The 20,331-nt window shown below is 33.0% G+C and overlaps 2 protein-coding genes across 2 annotated transcripts; one reads left to right on the top strand and one right to left on the bottom strand.

Annotated features, from left to right (window-relative positions):
* The first annotated feature begins 8,035 nt into the window (after positions 1-8,035).
* Positions 8,036-9,284, top strand: LOC145089370 (large ribosomal subunit protein eL37z-like). Its single transcript, XM_079027815.1, has 4 exons — positions 8,036-8,156; positions 8,262-8,397; positions 8,861-8,962; positions 9,105-9,284. The coding sequence occupies exons 1-4, from the start codon at positions 8,154-8,156 to the stop codon at positions 9,149-9,151; spliced, it is 288 nt and encodes a 95-aa protein (XP_078883941.1). The 5' UTR covers positions 8,036-8,153; the 3' UTR covers positions 9,152-9,284.
* Positions 9,285-10,011: 727 nt separating this feature from the next.
* On the bottom strand, positions 10,012-11,510 carry LOC145089367 (uncharacterized). Its single transcript, XM_079027811.1, has 3 exons — positions 11,203-11,510; positions 10,730-10,821; positions 10,012-10,634 (listed from the first exon to the last, which is right to left on the bottom strand). The coding sequence occupies exons 1-3, from the start codon at positions 11,356-11,358 to the stop codon at positions 10,229-10,231; spliced, it is 654 nt and encodes a 217-aa protein (XP_078883937.1). The 5' UTR covers positions 11,359-11,510; the 3' UTR covers positions 10,012-10,228.
* Between the last annotated feature and the right edge of the window lie 8,821 nt (positions 11,511-20,331).

Below are 20,331 nucleotides of genomic sequence, written 5' to 3'. Positions count from 1 at the left end.
GACATTAAGCACTTTATAGCAATGAAAAGTCATAAAGTTGGAAACTTTATGACTTAGGACATCATTTTGGGCTTGGATATGAGTTTTGAATGTAAGAGCTTAGTGGAATAATCTCTTAATGTAGTTTTGGGACTGGGTTGCGTACTATGGGCGTACTGGTGGTACGCTACGCGTACGCAGTTAGCGCCCCACTTTTGGTCAACATCAGAGTACGCTGGGCGTACTCTCTTGGTACGCAACTTCGCTAGGAAGAAATATTGACTTTTGGACCTTGACTGTTAACTTTGAATTTGACCAGGGTTAACTAAGTTTGACCTAAGGGCATTTTGGGTAATTTGATTTATAGTTTGAGATTTGGGTTCCTGTTAATTGTATATGTGGCTGGTATAGATAGCTTTTAGAGAAGTGATCAGTGCAGCTATTCTTTCAGACAGTGAGGTGAGTTTTCTCACTATATTCATGGTTCGAAGGCACAAAAGCCGACCCATTACTTGTTACGTGAAATGCTAGTTGTCTCTGTGATTCTTGGATGAAAGACCAGGATCTGGGCCCTGACAATTGTATGAAAGACCAGGATTTGGCCCCTGACAGTTGTACGAAAGACCAGGATCTGGCCCCTGGCACTTGTATGTAAGACCGGGATTTGGCCCTCGGCATTGCAAGGAAATACCACGGGGGTAGCCCATGACACTTGTATGTTTTGGAATGTGCTATTTTGGGGAACTCACTAATCTTTGTGCTTACGGTTTCGTATTTTTGGTTTCAGGTACTTTTGGTTTGAAAGGGAAGGGCATGACGTGACTGCACAGCATCCCCCAAAGTTTTCCGCATTGGCAATTAATGATATTACTCTAATGTTTAAACGATATATTCACTTTGATCAGTTCTGGAACAACTCGTTTGTATTATTTATTGTTTTAAAAATGAAAAAAAAAATTACCTTGGATTTTCGGGAAGTTATAGTTTGAACGCGTAAGGGATGATACAACAATCGGCACGGGGATGGCATAAACAAAAAATATTATCATTAGATCCTATCTGTATCATGTGGATGATATCACAAATTGTGTCAAGACCGGTTGCTTTATGAAAAATAGACAAAATTTAGCCACCCACTTAGCCCAAGAATACACTTATTCTTCAAAACATGTAGATCGGTCCGTCGACTCACTTATGTATACATCGAGTATCACTACTCGACAAAAAAGTTAACCGCTTAGCGCAAGAATACACTTATTCTTCAAATCATGTAGCTCGGTCCTCCGACTACACTTATGTATACATCGAGTATCAGTACTCGACAAAAAGGATAACCACTTAACCTAAAAATACACTTATTCTTCAAAACATGTAGCTCGGTCCACCGACTACAGTTCTTTATACATCGAGTATCATTACATGACAAAAGGCTACCTGCTTATCCCAAGAATACACTTATTCTTCAAAACATGTAGCTCGGTCTGCCGACTACGACTATGTATAAATTGAGTATCACTACTCGACCAAAAGGTTGCCCGATTAGCCCAAGAATACACTTATTCTTCAAAACATGTGGCTCGGTCCGCCGACTACAATTTTGTATACATTGAGTATCATTACTCGATAAAAGGTTAACCGCTTAGCCCAAGAATACACTTATTCTTTATAACATGTAGCTCGTTCCGCCGATTACACTTATGTGTACATTGAGTATCACTACTCAACAAAAAGGCTACACGTTTAGCCCAAGAATACACTTATTTTTCAAAGCATGTAGCTCGGTCCGCTGACTACACTTATGTATACATCGAGTATCACTACTCAACATAAAGGCTACCCACTTAGCCCAAGAATTCACTTATTCTTCAAATTGTATTGCTTGGTCCGCCGACTACACCAATATACCCATTACACATCAAAATACCCAAGAAACATATTAGTTGTTCATGACACCAAGTATCAACCCAGATATCTACCTAACATCTGTTGGACGGAGAAAATATGTTACCAGACAACGCCACACACCAAGTTCATGCTTGCCTACAAAAACAAGAGAATAACCGACTCACGTAACCCACATTATCAAGACTTGTTAAGCAGATAAGAATGCAACACGTTTCTCTCCTAGAGACAAGCTTCATACTTTGCCTGGATGAGCGTCGTTTGATTTTCTAGAGCAGTTACCTTGGTCGCAGCATCCCGATAACGTATTGATAAGTGAGCGTACATCTCTCCATCTTTCACCAACATTTCCTCACTTGCAAGCTTCCTGCCTTCGGCAACACGTACATTGACCTCCGCAACTAATACCCCGTCTCGCAAGGTTAACAACCCATCAAAAAAATTAAGATCTCACCCGAGTACGGCGAAGATAATTTTTTTTAGCTTGAGCTATAAACCGGCATGCTTCGTTCAGCTCTTCCTCAAGCAACACACAAGGACACCCACCTACAATGTTGGGAAAACGACGTTAACCTAAAAAAGTAATCACGAAGAACGCACAACATAGATATAAATATGTAACGCACACCAATCCATTTACATACGAATTGGCTTGGAGGCCACATGATCAAAGGACAATGGAGAGACACATTGAGGGCCCACATGGGAAATATCCTCAAGAAACTGATCAAATTGATCAGGCAAAAGGACCTGCCTACATTTTCGACTAGAAGAGACACCTACAGGGGGCACAACTCCTGCAGAGCTAGAAGCACCCACCTATGGAAAACCAATAACAGGGCAAGATGTGTCCAGCAACTGCTCGATAGAGAAAGCATTCGGCCCAAAACCCAGGAATGCAAGGGGCGATGCGGGTGTCACAGTCATCTGGTGCACAATTTGGTCAGGGACCACGTCATCCACCATAATGGACTTAGTTGGGATATCACCGACCAAATAAGACGTCAGCTAGAAGGAGCATTTACTCCCATATGAAATAATAAATGAGCATAAAGAAAAAACCCATAGGTAGAATTTATATCAGGAGATTACCCACAACCAAGGAAAGAAAATACAAAGGAATTGATGCTAAATCTAGTAAAAAGGTTAAGACAAACTTGCATGACATACAAATAACACTAGTAGTTGACAACAGGCTTTCCAGAATGGGCTCATATGACACAGTGCAAGTACAACTTCCGGAAGAAACGCCTCTTTACACAAAAATGTGAAAGTAAAGGAACAAATTCAATAAGATTGGAAGACAGAGACACCGAGTCGTCCCCAAGTGAAACATAACATTGGACAAATGGCAAAAACAAACTATGTATGTCGACCCAACAAAACCTACTTTTCCAGTTCCCATTTGAACGAGCTAAATTTGGAGACAGCGGAAAGTGACGACTACTGAAAGAAAACTAGACACCGTACTTCTTCAAGCGATAAAAATAACGAATCAAGGAGACATCAAGTGGTATCTCACGAGCAATGCAAAAAATTTCGAATGTAACAATCTTTGACACTGCATTCGGACATAGTTGGACAAGATGAACTTTGTAATAGCAAAGAACCTCTAAGAAGAAGCGGGACAGGGGTAACTGTAACCCACACACAAGATGTCGAAGATAATATCCAACCTTACTAGGCAGAGCATCAAGAACAGAAGAAGATCAAGACAAAACTTGGAAGCCAAATACAGGAGAAGGGTGATATCCATGACTATACCGTTCTAGCATGCAACAGTCCACTTTGGACGCCATTGTAGACATGTCATCACCCATACCAATCACAGTGATGGAAAAGTCAAAGGTAAAGTATGTAAGGAAGTTTCTATAAGAATAATCAGGATTACCCAATAAATAATCAGAGCTGCCTATTAAAACATTTAATACGAGCAATCTAATCAAAGCAAGCATGGTGACGTGCGACGACGCAAGCATTTAGTGCGCAACATGCGAAGGATTTCACAGTACCCGATATGGATTTAAAGAGTATGAATGGAAAAAATATTCTGGCAATATTCTTTTACCCTTCAGACTAGGGTGCTTAATGGTGTACCAGGCCGGTAGTCCGAGGAAACCCACTACCGGCCAAATACCCACCTGGTCGTGTTTACAAGCATTTCCACTTGTTTCAGGAAAATATGCATTTGAACATACTGCAAGCATCATAATTGTATCTCATAAAATCTGCCAAATAGTACGAAGCAAATAAAATAAACACGGAAATGATAGGAAGTGCGACAGCTCGCGGACCGGGTAATGAGTGGAGGACCAGTCTAAGAAGTGGACTTTACTAACCACGGGCAACCTATAAATATCCCCAGGAGACATTCTAACAAGGGAAGTAAGGATAACACATTTTCCTTGACACAAGAGCAATACCATAACGCCGCATTCTAACTTAGATATCAGAGAGCTATATTGGGGTCCAACCTTCAGTATGGTTGTCTGGCATAGTTTTTTTTTGTTCTTACACATAGTGAATTCTCGGACGCCTATAGGACGGAACCCTCTTGGGTAAAAGATTTCATCATGAGCCTGAAGTTCGCCGTATCAACATGTATTACATTTAACATCATATTTAAATGTTATCATTTATTTAAAAGTTGATCTTTAGATATTTTTACAACATATTTAAATTAAAAAATTAAATAAGTTTTGTATAAAAAAATCAAATTATCAAAGATAATTATTTACCTCAAATCATAAAAAAGGGCAAATGAATTTAAAGCCCAATGAAGTTTTCAAACCGTTCAAAAAACTCCAATTATGTTTTGTCTGTTCAAGATAACCCAACGAACTTAACATTTTGTCTAAAAAAGCCCAGCTAACTTACACTTCTCATTTATGGTCAACCGGCTAATGAAAGTCAACGAATGACATGGCTTTTGACGTGTAATTAAATATCGGAAAATGACTTGTAAGTCCAACGAAGTTTCAAAACCGTTCAAAAAACCTCAATCATGTTTTGTTTGTTGAAAAAAACCCAACGAACTTACGTTTTTGTTCAATTCTCATTAGAGACAACCATATTCATTATGTATACAACTAGTTGGAAAATGACATGACATTATATTTAATGACATGAAATAAACATATTAGAATTGCCCTTTATATATCGTTTTAGGGTTTGGAGAAGAGCAAACCAAACGACGTCTGTGTTCGATCTCTTGTAATAGTTACTTCTTCTTCTTCCTCTCAATCGTTGATGTTCAACTCAAGATCTACAAAGAAGATATTTATGATGCAAACTCTTGTGGATGTAGACCCCCTTCTCGGATTTGGACATCTAGAATTGAGGATTATCCAGAGATCATGTTTAGGACTTGTTCGAATAGATGGGTAAGTGTAATTGAAAGCTTTATCATGTTCATTTTAATAAGTTTTTGTTTTTGAAAGAAACCAAACAAATAGATAGAATATGGACATCATAAAGCTCTCAATTACACTTACCCATTTGTTTGAACAAGCCATGAACTTTGTTCGAACAAGCCCTGAACTTTTGGATGATCCTCCGTTCTAGATGTCCAAATCCAAGAAGGGCGTCCACATCCACAAAGGTTTTCATCATCAAATATCTTCTTTGTAGATCTTGAGTTCGACATCAACGATTAAGAGGAAGAATAAGAAGTAACTATTACAAGAGATCGAACACAGACGCAGGGGCATAGCCAAAATTTCTTAATAAAGGGGGCTTACATCATAATTATTTAATAATTTTGTCTATAACATTTATCTCTTCTTCTATTTATACTTGTTAGCATATATATATATATATATATATATATATATATATATATATATATATATATATATATATATATATATAAGTTAGTTGGGCTTGCCCCTGTACTAGCTCTGCCATTGCACAGACGCCGTTCGTTGGTTTTTTTTCAACAAACAAAACATAATTGGGGTTTTTGAGCGGTTTTGAAACTTCGTTGGTCTTACAAGTCATTTTCCGACATAATCCATGTCATTCGTTGACTTTTATTAACCGATTGACCCTAAATGAGAAGTGAACGAAAATGTAAGTTAGTTGGGCTTTTTTAGACAAAATGTTAAGTTCGTTGAGTTTTGTTGAACAAACAAAACATAATTGAGCTTTTTGAACGATTTAAAAACTTCGTTGGGCTTATAAGTCATTTTCCCTAAAAAAACATATAGATAACATATATATGTAATGAAAGTTTAATGATTAAGGAAGCCAAGGTTCAACCATTGATATGTTTAAAATATAATAAATTTTAACCATTGGCCTTCTACATAGATGATCATGAAGCCATTGAGATGAGTCAACATATATCACAAAGCACATTGACATGAATCACCAATGATTACAAAGCAGATTCACATGAGTCATTGAGATAATGCATTTATTATTTTTTTGTAAAAAAATTAATATTATAATAGACCTCACAACACTTAATGTTTTAATACTTTAACAAATAGTTAGACAACAATCCAATAATAATAATAAGTTTAATATAAATACAACATGCCTATTATAATAGTTAAAAAATAATTGTATCCACTCTTTAGTTTTCTTTTAACCGTTTGACATTCTTTAGCCCCATTTCATAAGTTTTTGGTTAGGGCTCATAAGGGAAATTTTATGAAATTGTTTTCTTGACATCATTTAGAATGATTTCTTTGAATAATAAAATTCAGAATACTTTTAATTTTAATTTATATTAAAAAACTATATATATATATATATATATATATATATATATATATATATATATATATCACCATCAATATTATTTTTAAATGCATTTCAATAAGTAATTTTAAAAATTTATGGTTCTTGACGTAATATAATGCTTTTATATTAATTATTAAATTTTTGTTCAAATTAAAAGGGTATGTTAAATTGAATATTTGTTTGGTTTTTTAGCTTGTACTTTTTTTTTTAATAAATGACTTGTTTTGTTATCACATTTAGAACTTTTTATAATTTTACTATTTTGAATTAGGTGAGTTTTTGTGAACGATCCTAATACATATTTAATATTTTGACTTATAATTTTACTACATGTTTGTATGAAATTTCACTCCGAGATTAATTTTTTAAACAAAAAGCCGAAATCATATGATTTTCGACCCAAAAATGCGAAATCGAAGGGTATTTTAACCCAAGAAAAACCAAAATTAAATCATTGAAACAAAAAATATATTTTTTTTCACACCTCCCCCCCCCAAAATAATAATAATAATAATAATAATAATAATAATAATAATAATAAAATTAATTATAGAAATCAGACAAATGTTTTTTCGACGTAAAAAACAAATTGTATGGTTTGGCATCTATATATTTTGATACTTAAAAAAAAATAGTGGATTTTTTAGAACAAAAAAGTGAAGCAAAACCAACATTTGTATGCAAGACATATGACTTTTTAACAATAACTATAATTGTATGGTTAAACCTAAAAAAATAACAAATTGTAATATTTTTTTATTTATAATTTGCCCTTTTCATTATTTTACTTGTTAACTCTATAAATATTTTGGATTTTTCAAACACCCAAACAATTACTATTTGGTTGATACAAACTCAAACAATTATAGCATATCTAAACACTCTTTTTATTAAAAAAAAAAAAACTATATTTAAGTATTATATGATTTTAGTTATTCCAAGTCATTTCAAAACATACATACAAACGCACCTTAATATGTCATGTGGACTTTTTGCATGCATTTTTCCTCGCTTACGTGAGCTTGAACCTCAAACATCTATTACACTTGTTTTAATACGTATGGGAGTAAGTAAACAGTAACACTGATCAGGAAAGTAAATGAAAAAAACTGTTTTTTTTTTTTTCATAATGAATAAAAATTAAAAAATATGGATGGTAACAAGTTATTATAGCAATTAGTGTCTAAGAAGAAAGGGCTATTTAATAGTAAATAAATAAAGTTCATATTATATTTAGCTTTTATTTACTACAAAATAATGAGATCGATCAATAATTTAATAATTTAACTAATAGAAATCAATGTTTATATTTTATGGAAACAATATTTGGGTTTTGGTAGCAAGCACAACTGACACAAATATAGACAAGACTATTGGGCTAAGAAGCCCGATATGGCCCAGTTAAATTTAACGCAAACCCTAATTTTTGCATCCTATAAATTGATAAAAAACTTTTATCAGACGGTTTTCAATATTTTGGTGCTTCCTAGTTCTAGGGTTTTGTTTCTTCTCAATCTGCGGAGATGGTAATGACCTCATACATTTATTTTCTTAATTCCTTGAAAGCCAATTGATTTCGTGTAATGATGATCGTTGTTTCTGTTTGTTGTTCTTGAATCTGTTGATTGAAGGGTAAAGGAACAGGGAGTTTCGGTAAGAGGAGGAACAAGACACACACACTCTGTGTGAGGTGCGGTCGACGCAGCTTTCATCTGCAGAAGAGCCGATGCTCTGCCTGTGCGTATCCCGCTGCTCGCGTCAGAAAATGTAAATTATCTTCTATTTCTCTCTGTTAATGTCCATATATACATTCATATCGTTTCATCAGTTGTATATTTCATTAGCTCTAAGAGAATCCGAGTGGTTGCATTTGATTCTCTTTGCTTGATATTCATGCTAACATCAGCATTGATTCTCACTATAATGCCATATATATGTTTTATTTTGTTAGTTTGGGGAACTCTTCTAGAGCAAATATTTGGGATAAAATGATCGCTTTTCTTTTGTGATTTTGTAATTTGTGTTATGATCCTTCTCGAATCTTTGAGCTACAATGCTATTGTGTGTTCAATTATTATCTCTTAACTATTCACTGATGTATTCTCTTATCCGAAATTCACTTGATACTCAAGATTTTCAAATGTTGCAGTTACTCGTTAGCAGCACATCAATAGTCTATCAATGAAAATCTTTCATCACTTGTTTTACAGTTTTTGCTTTAATGTTTCAGACAACTGGAGTGTGAAGGCAATCAGAAGGAAGACCACAGGAACTGGGCGCATGCGTTACCTTCGTAATGTTCCCCGTAGGTTCAAGAGCAACTTCAGGGAAGGTAATTCGAGATTTTTTTTTTTTTTTTAAATTCTCTAAAAGAAACACCTGTATTTTGTTTAACTAGGTTTACGTATGCTTTCAATGAGTTTACTTTAAGTAAAAAGGAGAACAAATTTAGTGATCAATTATATTGTTTTCAGGCACCCAAGCAACTCCAAGGAGCAAAGGAGCTGTTGCCACCGCTTAAATTTGAAGTACAATTTTGTTTGATTTTCTACTTTATATTGTTATTGGAAAACCAAGCTTTGAATTATTGTTTTTACATTTATAACATTTTTGTTATTTTTCAGTACTAGTAAAATGCTTTGTCTTATTCTTGATTTTGGAAAGCAATTACCTTCTTATTGTTGTTTGTTCAGTTCCTACTCATTACTTATGGCCTTTTTGATCATTCTGGTTGCAAATTTAAAGGCATCATATGTTTTGAAAAAAAATTGACATTTTTTTAATCAGATAGTTAATACTTCAATCTTAAATTATCTCATAACAATGCTATTAAGCTGAAGAACATTAACCTATGATAATGCATTGTGCTTCTCACCCAATATCAAGTAATTTAATGATATTTGACTTAAAGCTGTATATAAGTAGCTAAAGAGCAATATCAAGAGGAATGAAGAAGTTTCCAAGATTAATTGATCCTGTTTGATATTTAACATAATATGTTTGGAGTAATTATGCTTGTGAAATTCTCATGATATTAAGAAAATGCTTGTTACTTTTGTAAACTTTGTTAATTTGAGATTGATGCGATAATATTCTCATTTAAACACATTCATTCACCAATCTTACCAACAAGCATCTCTGAATCATTTAGACTTTTGAATCATTCATATTTTGCAAAATAGCCCCCCTTAAGCTATGATAGCTTCTTCGTTGTGTTCTAGCACTTTATACAAAAATATAATATAGCTATATGATAATAAGTCATCAATCTGGTTTTTGGATAAACTTCTTCAAAAAGGGTTAAAATGAAAGTTAAGTCAAAAAGTCCTCGTAAATAAATATGAAGATCAGATTATGGAATTTTGAACCATGAGTACATGCTTCTATGTTGAATCACAATTCTTCCTTCCTATGTTGAACATCTCAATATTTACAACTATGTAAACATCCGAAAAATAAAATCTCAAAAAAAAAAAAAATGCATCTCAAAGTACATTGCTTCTTTCCCCGTAACAGTTTCCAAAAATAACCAACAAACAAAAACAAAATGAAAACAACAAATCCATCAAATATGAAGCATACATGGAACTTTAACTCATCAACTCTTCTGATTTTCATGTTCTTTCAAAGACAATCTTTTAAACCATTGTTTCCAAGCAGCATCCTGTTGCTGCTCAAGCCAAGAAAGAAAACAACTATCCAACAAACAGAAAAAGTTTACATAAAGAAGTTGATACCTCACTGGAACAAACCGAAAATTTGCCACCTGGACAATCGGCCATATCCCACCTTCTAGAACCAATGCAGGAAGAAAATCTCTTTTCACATCTTCTTTTACTTGTTTCACACTCTTCCCAGATGCAAAACCCATGTATGTGAAGAAAACAAATAGATCCACGGGTCCAAATATGATCCCATCAAGTGCTACTTTAGTTGCAACAAATCGCATTGATTTTGGTTGGTATTGAAGTTTCAATCTTAATAATCGATCTAGACCTTCATACCTATAAAAATTATAGTCTCATGTTATATTGACAATTTGACATTCAGATATTAATACACTTTTTGAAGATGAAATCAGTTGTAAGTTCTAACTAACCAGAAGTGACCAACGGGTCCCACAAATGCCATTCCAAATAAGCTAGTGTTAGCCACTCGTCTCCAATTGAGATGAAATTCTTTATCTTCCTCCTGTTGAGTTAATAAAGATATTAATACAGTTTAGACTACGATTGTTTCACTGTGTTTTTCTTACAGAATGAGCAACTGTTATAGAATTGTTCCATATGTTAGGGTTAACTCTAGAACGAAAGATTTCTCCATGAATACACACCTCTAATTTAATACATATTTCGACAATCAAAAGTCATTTAATCACAGATGCACAAGGGTCTCAAGGATACTTGCAAAATCAAAATATTTGATCGTAATCACTCTCAACAAGAAGAATTGAAAACGTTTCGATCATAGACGCTCGCAATCAAAAAGCATTATCATCGGAATCTCAAGAAAGCAACAACTATGTAAGCTTGAAACACCTAATGAACATGTAGGAAAATGAAGAAAACTTACAGATTTTATAAGGGGTTTTTTCTTGACAGCAGTGACATGGGTAACTGTCTGAGCTGCAATATCACCAAGCCCCCAAATCACACCGGAGCTGATGACCTGTGTTTTCAACGGATGAACAGCTAAACAATTTTGATACCATCTCCAGAGCTTCAACATTACTATACCGTATAATTTTTTCCAGAATTCTTAAGCAAAACGAGAAATTAACTGGGAAAACTTCTAGGTTTTTTCTAGGGCAAACTAAATGGAATCGTTGTTTTCGTATTTTGTAACAATCGATAGCTAGAGTTACGAAAACGAGCTTCCTCTTTCACGTAAATTCTTCCTATTTGTGCATAAATTAGGGGTCGAATGAATATCTCGTGTCTCGATAGGGCTGGCAGAGAAAATGGAATCGAAATTTTCTGTAAGATGGTTGAAGATTCAATTTTAGGGGTTTTTGAAATGGAATTGAGCTACCCACCAGGGCTGGGCTGGACTTCTAAATTATAAACTTAGTCCCTGGAGTATTCACAAATATGCAAGTTTGATCCATTTGTTTATTTATTTTACATTGGTATTATAAGATAACCATTTTTGCATAATACGACTATTATCTAATGAATTGGTCACTAAGTTGTTAAGTGTTCATATTCATTTGTCTATTCTAGAAGCTTTTAAAAGATGAAGAATTGTTTAAGTTATAAGAAATAATTATATAAAAATGCAACTTTATGAGAAGAATAAAAAATGATAATTACATAAAGCCTTTTTAAAATAATCCAAAATGGGCCAACTTTTGATTTTGAAATTGGATGTTATAGTATGCTAGGGTTTTGATTTTGATATTAGCACAGAGGAATAATTAGTTTTAAATTTCAGGAAGAATTATGGTTAGATTTTTTTTAATGAAATATCAATTTTCTATTTGAGGTTTTAATTCATATGTTCATGTTATTGAATATTGTTTAATAAAGGATTACTATTTTGATGTTCCTTAGTTTGTTTATGAATTTTGATTATTAAATAAAATTTCAAAATAGTTATGATGTTTGGAGATTGTTATGGGAAATGGTTTGGATATCGACTAAAACTATGGTAGAGAAGGTGGAGAATTATGATAATAGAGGTTCACTTACAAAGAAGTTGAAAGTTAATGTGAGGTTTTATTCCCCATCCTAAATTGGTTGAATCCCGACAACCTCAAACAGTCTACATCGAATAGTCTCGATCTCATTGTGCAAAAGATAAACCAAGTACACAACGACACTCTACAATGAGTAAACTGGTTGGTTAGCAAGGAGTTTCCTTATGGGAGGGAATCTACTACCGATGACCTCATATTGACATGGCTCAAACTTAAGTCATTTGTTTTATCCACAATTTGGAACATGTAACCATTTAACAAATTAACTTTCATTTTAAGATCATCTATATCAGTGTAATGCCAATTAATCTTTTATATATGTCACACCAACTTTGCAATAAACCTTTACATCAATACAATACCCATATTCATAACCAAATGGTCCCTAATATTTCAAATATATATATATATATATATATATATATATATATATATATATATATATATCATCGTTTAATAACTAGAAATAACTTAGTATTTAAATATTAATTTATTAGTTTGCTATTTTATTAATAAAAATATTTATATTAATTGTTTTGTGTTTTAATAACGTAAAGTTATAAAATAGTTTTCATTAGAGTTAATATAAATATAGTTTTATATACGTGGTAATGCATTATTCTTGATATAAATATAACATTTAAAATATAAAGGTATAAGGATTATAAGGCTTTCATATTTAGAAAGAACTCATCCTAAGTGGCTTGATATTGATAATAATGAAAATGTGTCATTACCAATTTCTTGAAAGATATCCCTATGAATGGTCTAAGGGTAACATAGAAATTGACACTCTTTAATGACATGACATCATAGGAAAGGATGTAGATATAGAAGTAGAAATAGTAGAATAATATAAATCTTCAATTACTTGTTCTATTTTTATGTTTAATTATTTATCTTCTTTATATATTTACTATTTTATAATATGAGTATTTCTAATGCCCCTATTTTCATTCACATGACATATGTGCACGGTGTGTGCATATTTTTATAGTAGTTGTAATACTCATGTCTTCATCATCATATGTATATATGGAAACATCTTTTTTAAAAATCATTTGATCTTTAGTAAAACAAATTTAGAGTTTTAATTAGGAAAATCTCTAAAAAAGTCTAAATATCTCACCATAATTTACGAAAAAATCTCAAACTAAAATTTGTTTACGAAAAAGTCCTAATTACTGGTAAAAATGACGATTTGACCATTTTATTTTTTTTTCAGTTTATCGGTTTCAATAATTACTCGGTTTCATTAAAGTCTCATTATTTTACCATAATTTCATTAAAGTCTCATTATTTTACTATAATTTGAGACTTATCTGTAAATTATGGTAAAATAATAAGACTTTAATAAAATCGGGTAAGTAATAAAACCGGTAAATCAGGAAAAATGAGTTAAATCGTCACTTTTACCGGTAATTTGGACTTTTTCGTAAATAAATTTTAGTTTGAGACTTTTTCATAAATTAGGGTAAAATATTAGGACTTTTCCGAATATTTCCCTTTTAATTATGGTAAATCACATTGTCCCATAGTTTAAAAAAAGTTTTAAAAATACTATAAGATATATTTGTGCATGTCCAGAAGTATAAAAAACATAGATTTTTGCTTAAAAGAGTGAGATATTAATAAATTTAATAATCATGACAAAGTTCAAATGTAACCTCAAGACCCTTAAAATATCTTTAATATCTTCTAAGAAACTCCTAATTCTTCAATCTAAACACAAGTCAACATAACAAGGTTGTCAAGATCGAATCCGGATATTGAGTGTGCAATATACATTATAGTTTGATGTTGATTAAGACGTCAACATGAAGTTAATTTTAACTTTTTGAACTTGAACCATAATTTTTGATGTTTGAAAGCCTAAAATTTAGGAAAAAAACATCTTAATTGCAAAAGAAAATAAGATAATTGTGATCATATACAACCAAAGGCTTAAACATTACAAAAGGAATATCATGAGTATGACATATCGATGAAACTCTCTGAGGTTTCTTGAAACATACAATACTCGACTATATAATAAAACTCGAGATGTGGGATCAGATCTTGTTAAGATCTTAAGCTCCTAGGCGAGATCTTAAGATCTCACTATAGATCTTGCCTCAAATAGATCCTACTGATAGGGCCGGCCTTACCATATAAAAAATTAAGCAAGGGCTTAGGGGCTTAAGGCCCCAATTGTAAAGGGTCCCGATTTTTAAAATCAGTGGAACTGACAACAATTCAATTTCCACAAAATGCGATCGATTTCCACAAAACACAACCTTTGTTCTAGTGTTCGTCTTCCTTCAGTACCTTCTCGATTCTACATTCTCCATTCCTTCATTCTCGATTTCGATTGTTTGATTCGATCAATGCCTCGGTGGTAGACTAAGTACCAAAACGCAACCAGCGCCCGGTAGCCTTCTGGTTCTGCCTTGCCCTTCTCTGATTCTTGATGTCGATCATCATCACTATTTCTATTGGTATTGCTTAACTCTTCAAAAATTTAGGTTTATTTTTATGAAATAATTATTTTTATGATTGTAGATTCTACTTTTTGAATCATTTTTTTTTGTTATTAGAACTTTCTTAAGTGTACTCTAGATTGGTCATTGGTGTAGCATGACCATCAACCACACACTCTTTCTCCTCCCTCCTATTTAGTGGTTGTTCTTGGCACCATTCTGATAGAGGATTTAATGTATGTACCTCACTAGCCACTACCTTGTACTAATTTTTTTCCAAATGTAGCAGCTACGTGCTTGTCCTGAGTTCACCAATCACCATTACAAGTGTGTATAATCTATGTTAAATAGTCAATATGTGTGTTGAACCTATATATGTGTGTGTCATTGTATGCTCGGTTAGCTTTGAAGCATCATCTAAGAAGAATGAAACAAACCAAGTTGAAAATTTGTTTAGGATTTTGATTCATAAGAAACCTAATTTAGATTTTTATTTTGATTTGCATGTTAATTCTCATGTTCTCTTTTATTTATTTTTTATTACTGAATATAGACTATAGAATCAAGGCATCATGATTAGGCCTTTAGGGTTGGAACATGCCTAATACAAATTTGAGTTTTTTTACTTTGGAGTTTTCAATTATCTTATATTCTTAGGTATTCCATTAATCCACAATCTGATAATCCTTTACTTCTAGTTTAACTTTGCCATTTAGAAACTTTTTGGTTTATTGTTACGGGTCTCAAGCCTGAATAAAAAAGTTGAGTTTATAACATTATAGTAAAGACCAAAAGGCCCCAAAATTTTAGGTTGCTTAGAGCCCCCAAACTGCTTGAGCCGCCCTGCCTACTGAGATCAGGACCGTTTTTGGCTTTTAGGATCTTTAAATCATAAGATCTTAAGATCAAGACCGGGATTCTTAACAACCATGCAACATAGTGTAATTAATAACATTGTCTAGTGAGAATACCAAAGGTTGATTCATTTAGATGTAATGTCCCAGATTTTACAATAAATTTAAACTTTTAAATTTTCCTTTATGAAATATAAAACACCATTCGTTCCATTACTTAACCGAAAACCATTAAGTTTAACTGAAGGCATCCATAATAATAAATTCTACTATGTTTCGTAAGTCGAAAATAAAAAACAACGAAAATGAAGTCTAGAAAGTTCAACATTTATAATTAATCATAAAGTCGCGTCACGTGTACAATCATGTTATGCTTTTCCATTTACTAATAATTGCAATTCCTGAAACAATAATTTTAAGAGGGAAAGGGTAAGCATGCGACTTAGTGAATTTCAGCACAACATCATACATCAATATACGTACTTTACACATATCACACATATAAAACATGCATACCAACACTTTGTATTCAAGTCATAACATATAGCTAAACATCCAAAAAAACCATCAATCAACAATCTAGGCATACTGTGACAACCTAGAAAAATCATCATCAACCACCTTTAGAATTTAATGATAAAACATAAGAATGTAATAAGGACAATCTTGTAACCACAAAATATATATCAATATATTCAGTTTTCATCCTTAATGACGTCAACCTTTAGGATCAAAAATACGCAAACGATAAGTGGCGTCACTCTGAAAGCAAGTTAACATTTTTAGATCATATAAACTACCGAAATCTTAGAAATATAAATTTCCCAAAGATCCGACTCAATATGGGCGATATAGGAATCTTATAGTGATCAACATGATCATCCACCTGCACAATATATGGAGGGACATGCGTTTGCTAGGCGGTTGAAAGAACACGAGAAACAATTGGTGGTTGAGTTTGACAAATCAGAATGTTGCACCACATGACATACTCTCGATATTAAAGGAACGCGACGAGAATAATATTTCTACACTAAAAACCATATACAATGAGCGTCTCAAGCTTCGCTCATCCCGAAATTATAGAAAAACTCCAATGCAGGTTAGTATATCCAACAAGTAGTATTTTAAATTTAATTTATGTATTGAATTTTTATTAATTAACAATATTTAAATGTAGTTTCCAATGGAAATTTTGAACGAGAAACATTTTGTTATGGAGTTCTCTGTAAACAGTATTTCAAATGAATTGGAAAATCTTTTCTTCATTCGTCCACAATCGTTGAATATATGGAAGGCATTGCCACACATTTTGATTATAGATGCAACATATAAGACCAACAAATATGGTATGCCTTTTGTTCAGATTGTTGGCACAACTTCAAACAACAAGAAATTTAGCATAGCTTTTGCTTTTATCATTAATGAAAAGGAAGAGAACTATAATTGGGTGTTAACGTATCTAAAGTCCACCCTAGACAAGTGCATGCACCCACACGTTATAGCCACAGACAAGGAATTGGCACTGATAAATGCATGTCAACAAATTTTCCCTGGTGCCACTCGGTTACTTTGTAGATGGCACATTACTGAAAATATTAGAAACGTTGGAGGAGTACATTCAAGATAGATGATAAATGGAAATTCTTTCATTTAATGTGGACTATACGTGTTCACTCTCCAACATGGATAATGTACAATGAAAACTATAAAACACTCTAATCGATGTTGAGAAAATATCAATGTACAAATCTTCTTATTTTCTAACTAATTATTTATGATTTAAGATTATGTTTATAGATAAATAACATTTATATAATTGCAGATGTTTTAAAATATCTGGATGAAGTTTGGTTAAACAAATACAAGGAAATGTTTGTCGTAGTCTGGATCGATCAACATCTCAACTTTAGACGATGAACCACAAATAGAGTTGAGAGTACACATTAAAATCTAAATAAGTACTTGGATGAAACAAATTCTTCTCTTGATAAATTTATCGGTTGTCTTGATCGATTTGTGAGGTCTCAACTTCCATCGATACATGATAGTCTTGAAAAGAGTAGAATTGTTCGTAACTGGAACACGACTTGCCATGTTTTAGATTATTATGGGGTTCAACGTCACATGAAGTTCTTGATAAACTAGTTGGGGAACTTTATCGGTTGAGTGAAAATCAAATCGACTCATCAAACTGTGGTTGTAAACTACAACATAGTTGTGGCTTACCATGTGTGTGCATGTTATTAGTTTACTTGAAGTTGGGTGAGTATATTCAACAAGTATTTTTTTTTTTATAAATATAATTAATATATTAAACTTTTATATATTAATGGTATTTCAATACAAGTGAGTATATTCCATTAGATTTGATAGATATATTCTGGAGAAAGCTTAATTTATCGGAGTCAATTTCTATAGAAAATAAGGATATTCGTTGTGAGGATTGTTGGTGATTTTAGTGTCACCATGTCATTTTAAGTAACAGGAACTAACATGTGAGCTAAGGGGCTTCATAATTTGTACTATAATATATGTACAGAGCGCACGCATGTATAAGATCGAATTAGAAGTCGGTTCGACGACTCGTTAGTTTTGGTAACCCTAAATACTCATTAAATCCAGATTAATATTACTTGCTTTCAAAGCAACTAATGACGGCCCAACCCTAATGAAACCCTAATCTTGTTTAATATATAAACAACTCTTCCTCTACAGAAGAGGGTTACGATCTTAAGCTCTCGTTTTTCATCATACTTTCAAAAAATCCTCTAGCATACTGGCTTACGTTTTCTGTGCCTAGAAACGTAAGTGTCCACTTGGATTATCCTAGGCTGAATTTCTTGTAACCCAGGCATAAGGTAGAAATATCAGCTTGGAAAGTGATATCACAATCCAAGTTGGTATCCAGATCTCTATCACAAACCCTAAATTTCCCTACAAGGATGATTTAGAAATGATTAAAGAAAACGTCTATCAACAGTCAAAATGTTGGATTAGTGTCTAAGTCCATAACTATTTTGGTATGTACTTGACCCGATGGTGCATGGTCCTTTTGGGTTGCCTTCACCAAAGTAACTTGATAGGATGAATTATGGAGAGAAAGGATTAAATATGATTTATTAATATATTATGATAATAATATATTAAAGGAGAAATCATATTGTTTAATTAATATTAGTCAAGAATTAATAAGAATTAAGTTTGTGACTAAAAGAGATTAATTAAACTTAAGGGCTAGAATTGTAATTATAAGATAATTGCAATTAGGCTATGGATTGCCTTATATTATAAGGTTGGACGAATTCTATAGGGAAACCCATTGGAAATCGTCCAAGGCCTTTAAGGAAAGGAGTCCATGGGTTGCTTAGGGCTTAAGCATCCAAATTAGGGTTTCCTTGTTAGATAACCCTAATAGCCTCACTATTTAAGGAACCCTTATGCCCAAAAACGTGGACAAGACTTCTTCTAGGGTTTCCACATGTTTTGGGCAGCCTCCTTCTCTTCTCTTCTTCATCCTCTTGCTCTTGGTGTTTGTGAACCATTAGAGGAGTGACATTTGTGACTCTAAGCTTTCTAAAGTCAATACAAGAAGGATTTGGGATTGTTATTGCTATATAACAATCAAGGTAATAACTTAAACCCATTCTTATGTTAATATGATTACTTGTATGCTAGAACTAGGGTTTATAGTCTTGGATAACTTGCATGTACAATAGAGAAACCTAGATCAAGCATTAGGGTTTGTATGAGCACATAGGATGTTCTTATAGCTAAAACCCATCACAAAAGCAGGAAAAAAGTATGATAAGAAAGCTAAGAGATATGTTCCTACCAAGTAAAACACGCATTAAGGAACCCGCAATTCAAAAAAAAAAAAATACACGTGGACGACCAAACTTGAAGAAACAACAACAAAAACGAGTTGATTCTACAAATCAAGCTCCCAGAAGACATAGTTATTTAACCACATCAAAATATGATGGATCGAATTCAACATGGATGAACAAGGAACCGACAAGACATAGTTCATATGTAACCGCAATTCCAGATATAAATGAAGCAATTCTAGAATTTGATGAAGCAATTCTAGACATGAATGAAGCAATTCCAGACTTGAATGAAGTAATACCATACTCGAATGAAGCAATTCCACACTTAAATGAATTTATGGATTTGAACCAAGAGCCTCGGTCATGCTACATTCATCCATTAATGGATGAAATTCCACTCGTGTTTCATCCATACGTCTCACGTATACAAAATGTTAAGGGTGATGGACATTGCGGATTTCGAGCAATATCTGTTTGTCTCGGGTATGGCAAAGATCAATGGCTCTACGTTCGAAAACAACTAGTAAACGAGTTACAGAGTGCATCCGATGTATATGCTACGGTTTTCACAGATGGAATCCAAGAATTTTGGACCTCATTGTATTTCTTTGGACCAAAGGCACCAATAGAACATTGGATGCTTATGCCTGAAACATATATTCTGATTGCTAACGGGTTTGGCGTGGTCCTTACTTTCTTAACCAAGCATGGTTCCTTAACTTTCTTTTCTCTTTGGAAAGGTCCGAAAGAATTATTGGACCATCAGATTATTACAATTTCACTTGTACATGGTAATCATTATGTTATGATACAATTAAAAGGAGATTTTCTGATGCCTACTATTTCAACTTACTGAA

This window comes from Lactuca serriola, chromosome 1 (assembly GCF_051521515.1).
Source record: "Lactuca serriola cultivar US96UC23 chromosome 1, Lser_US96UC23_V15, whole genome shotgun sequence".
In the NCBI taxonomy this organism is placed as follows: domain Eukaryota; kingdom Viridiplantae; phylum Streptophyta; class Magnoliopsida; order Asterales; family Asteraceae; genus Lactuca; species Lactuca serriola.
This window is presented reverse-complemented; position numbering and strand designations above follow the sequence as displayed.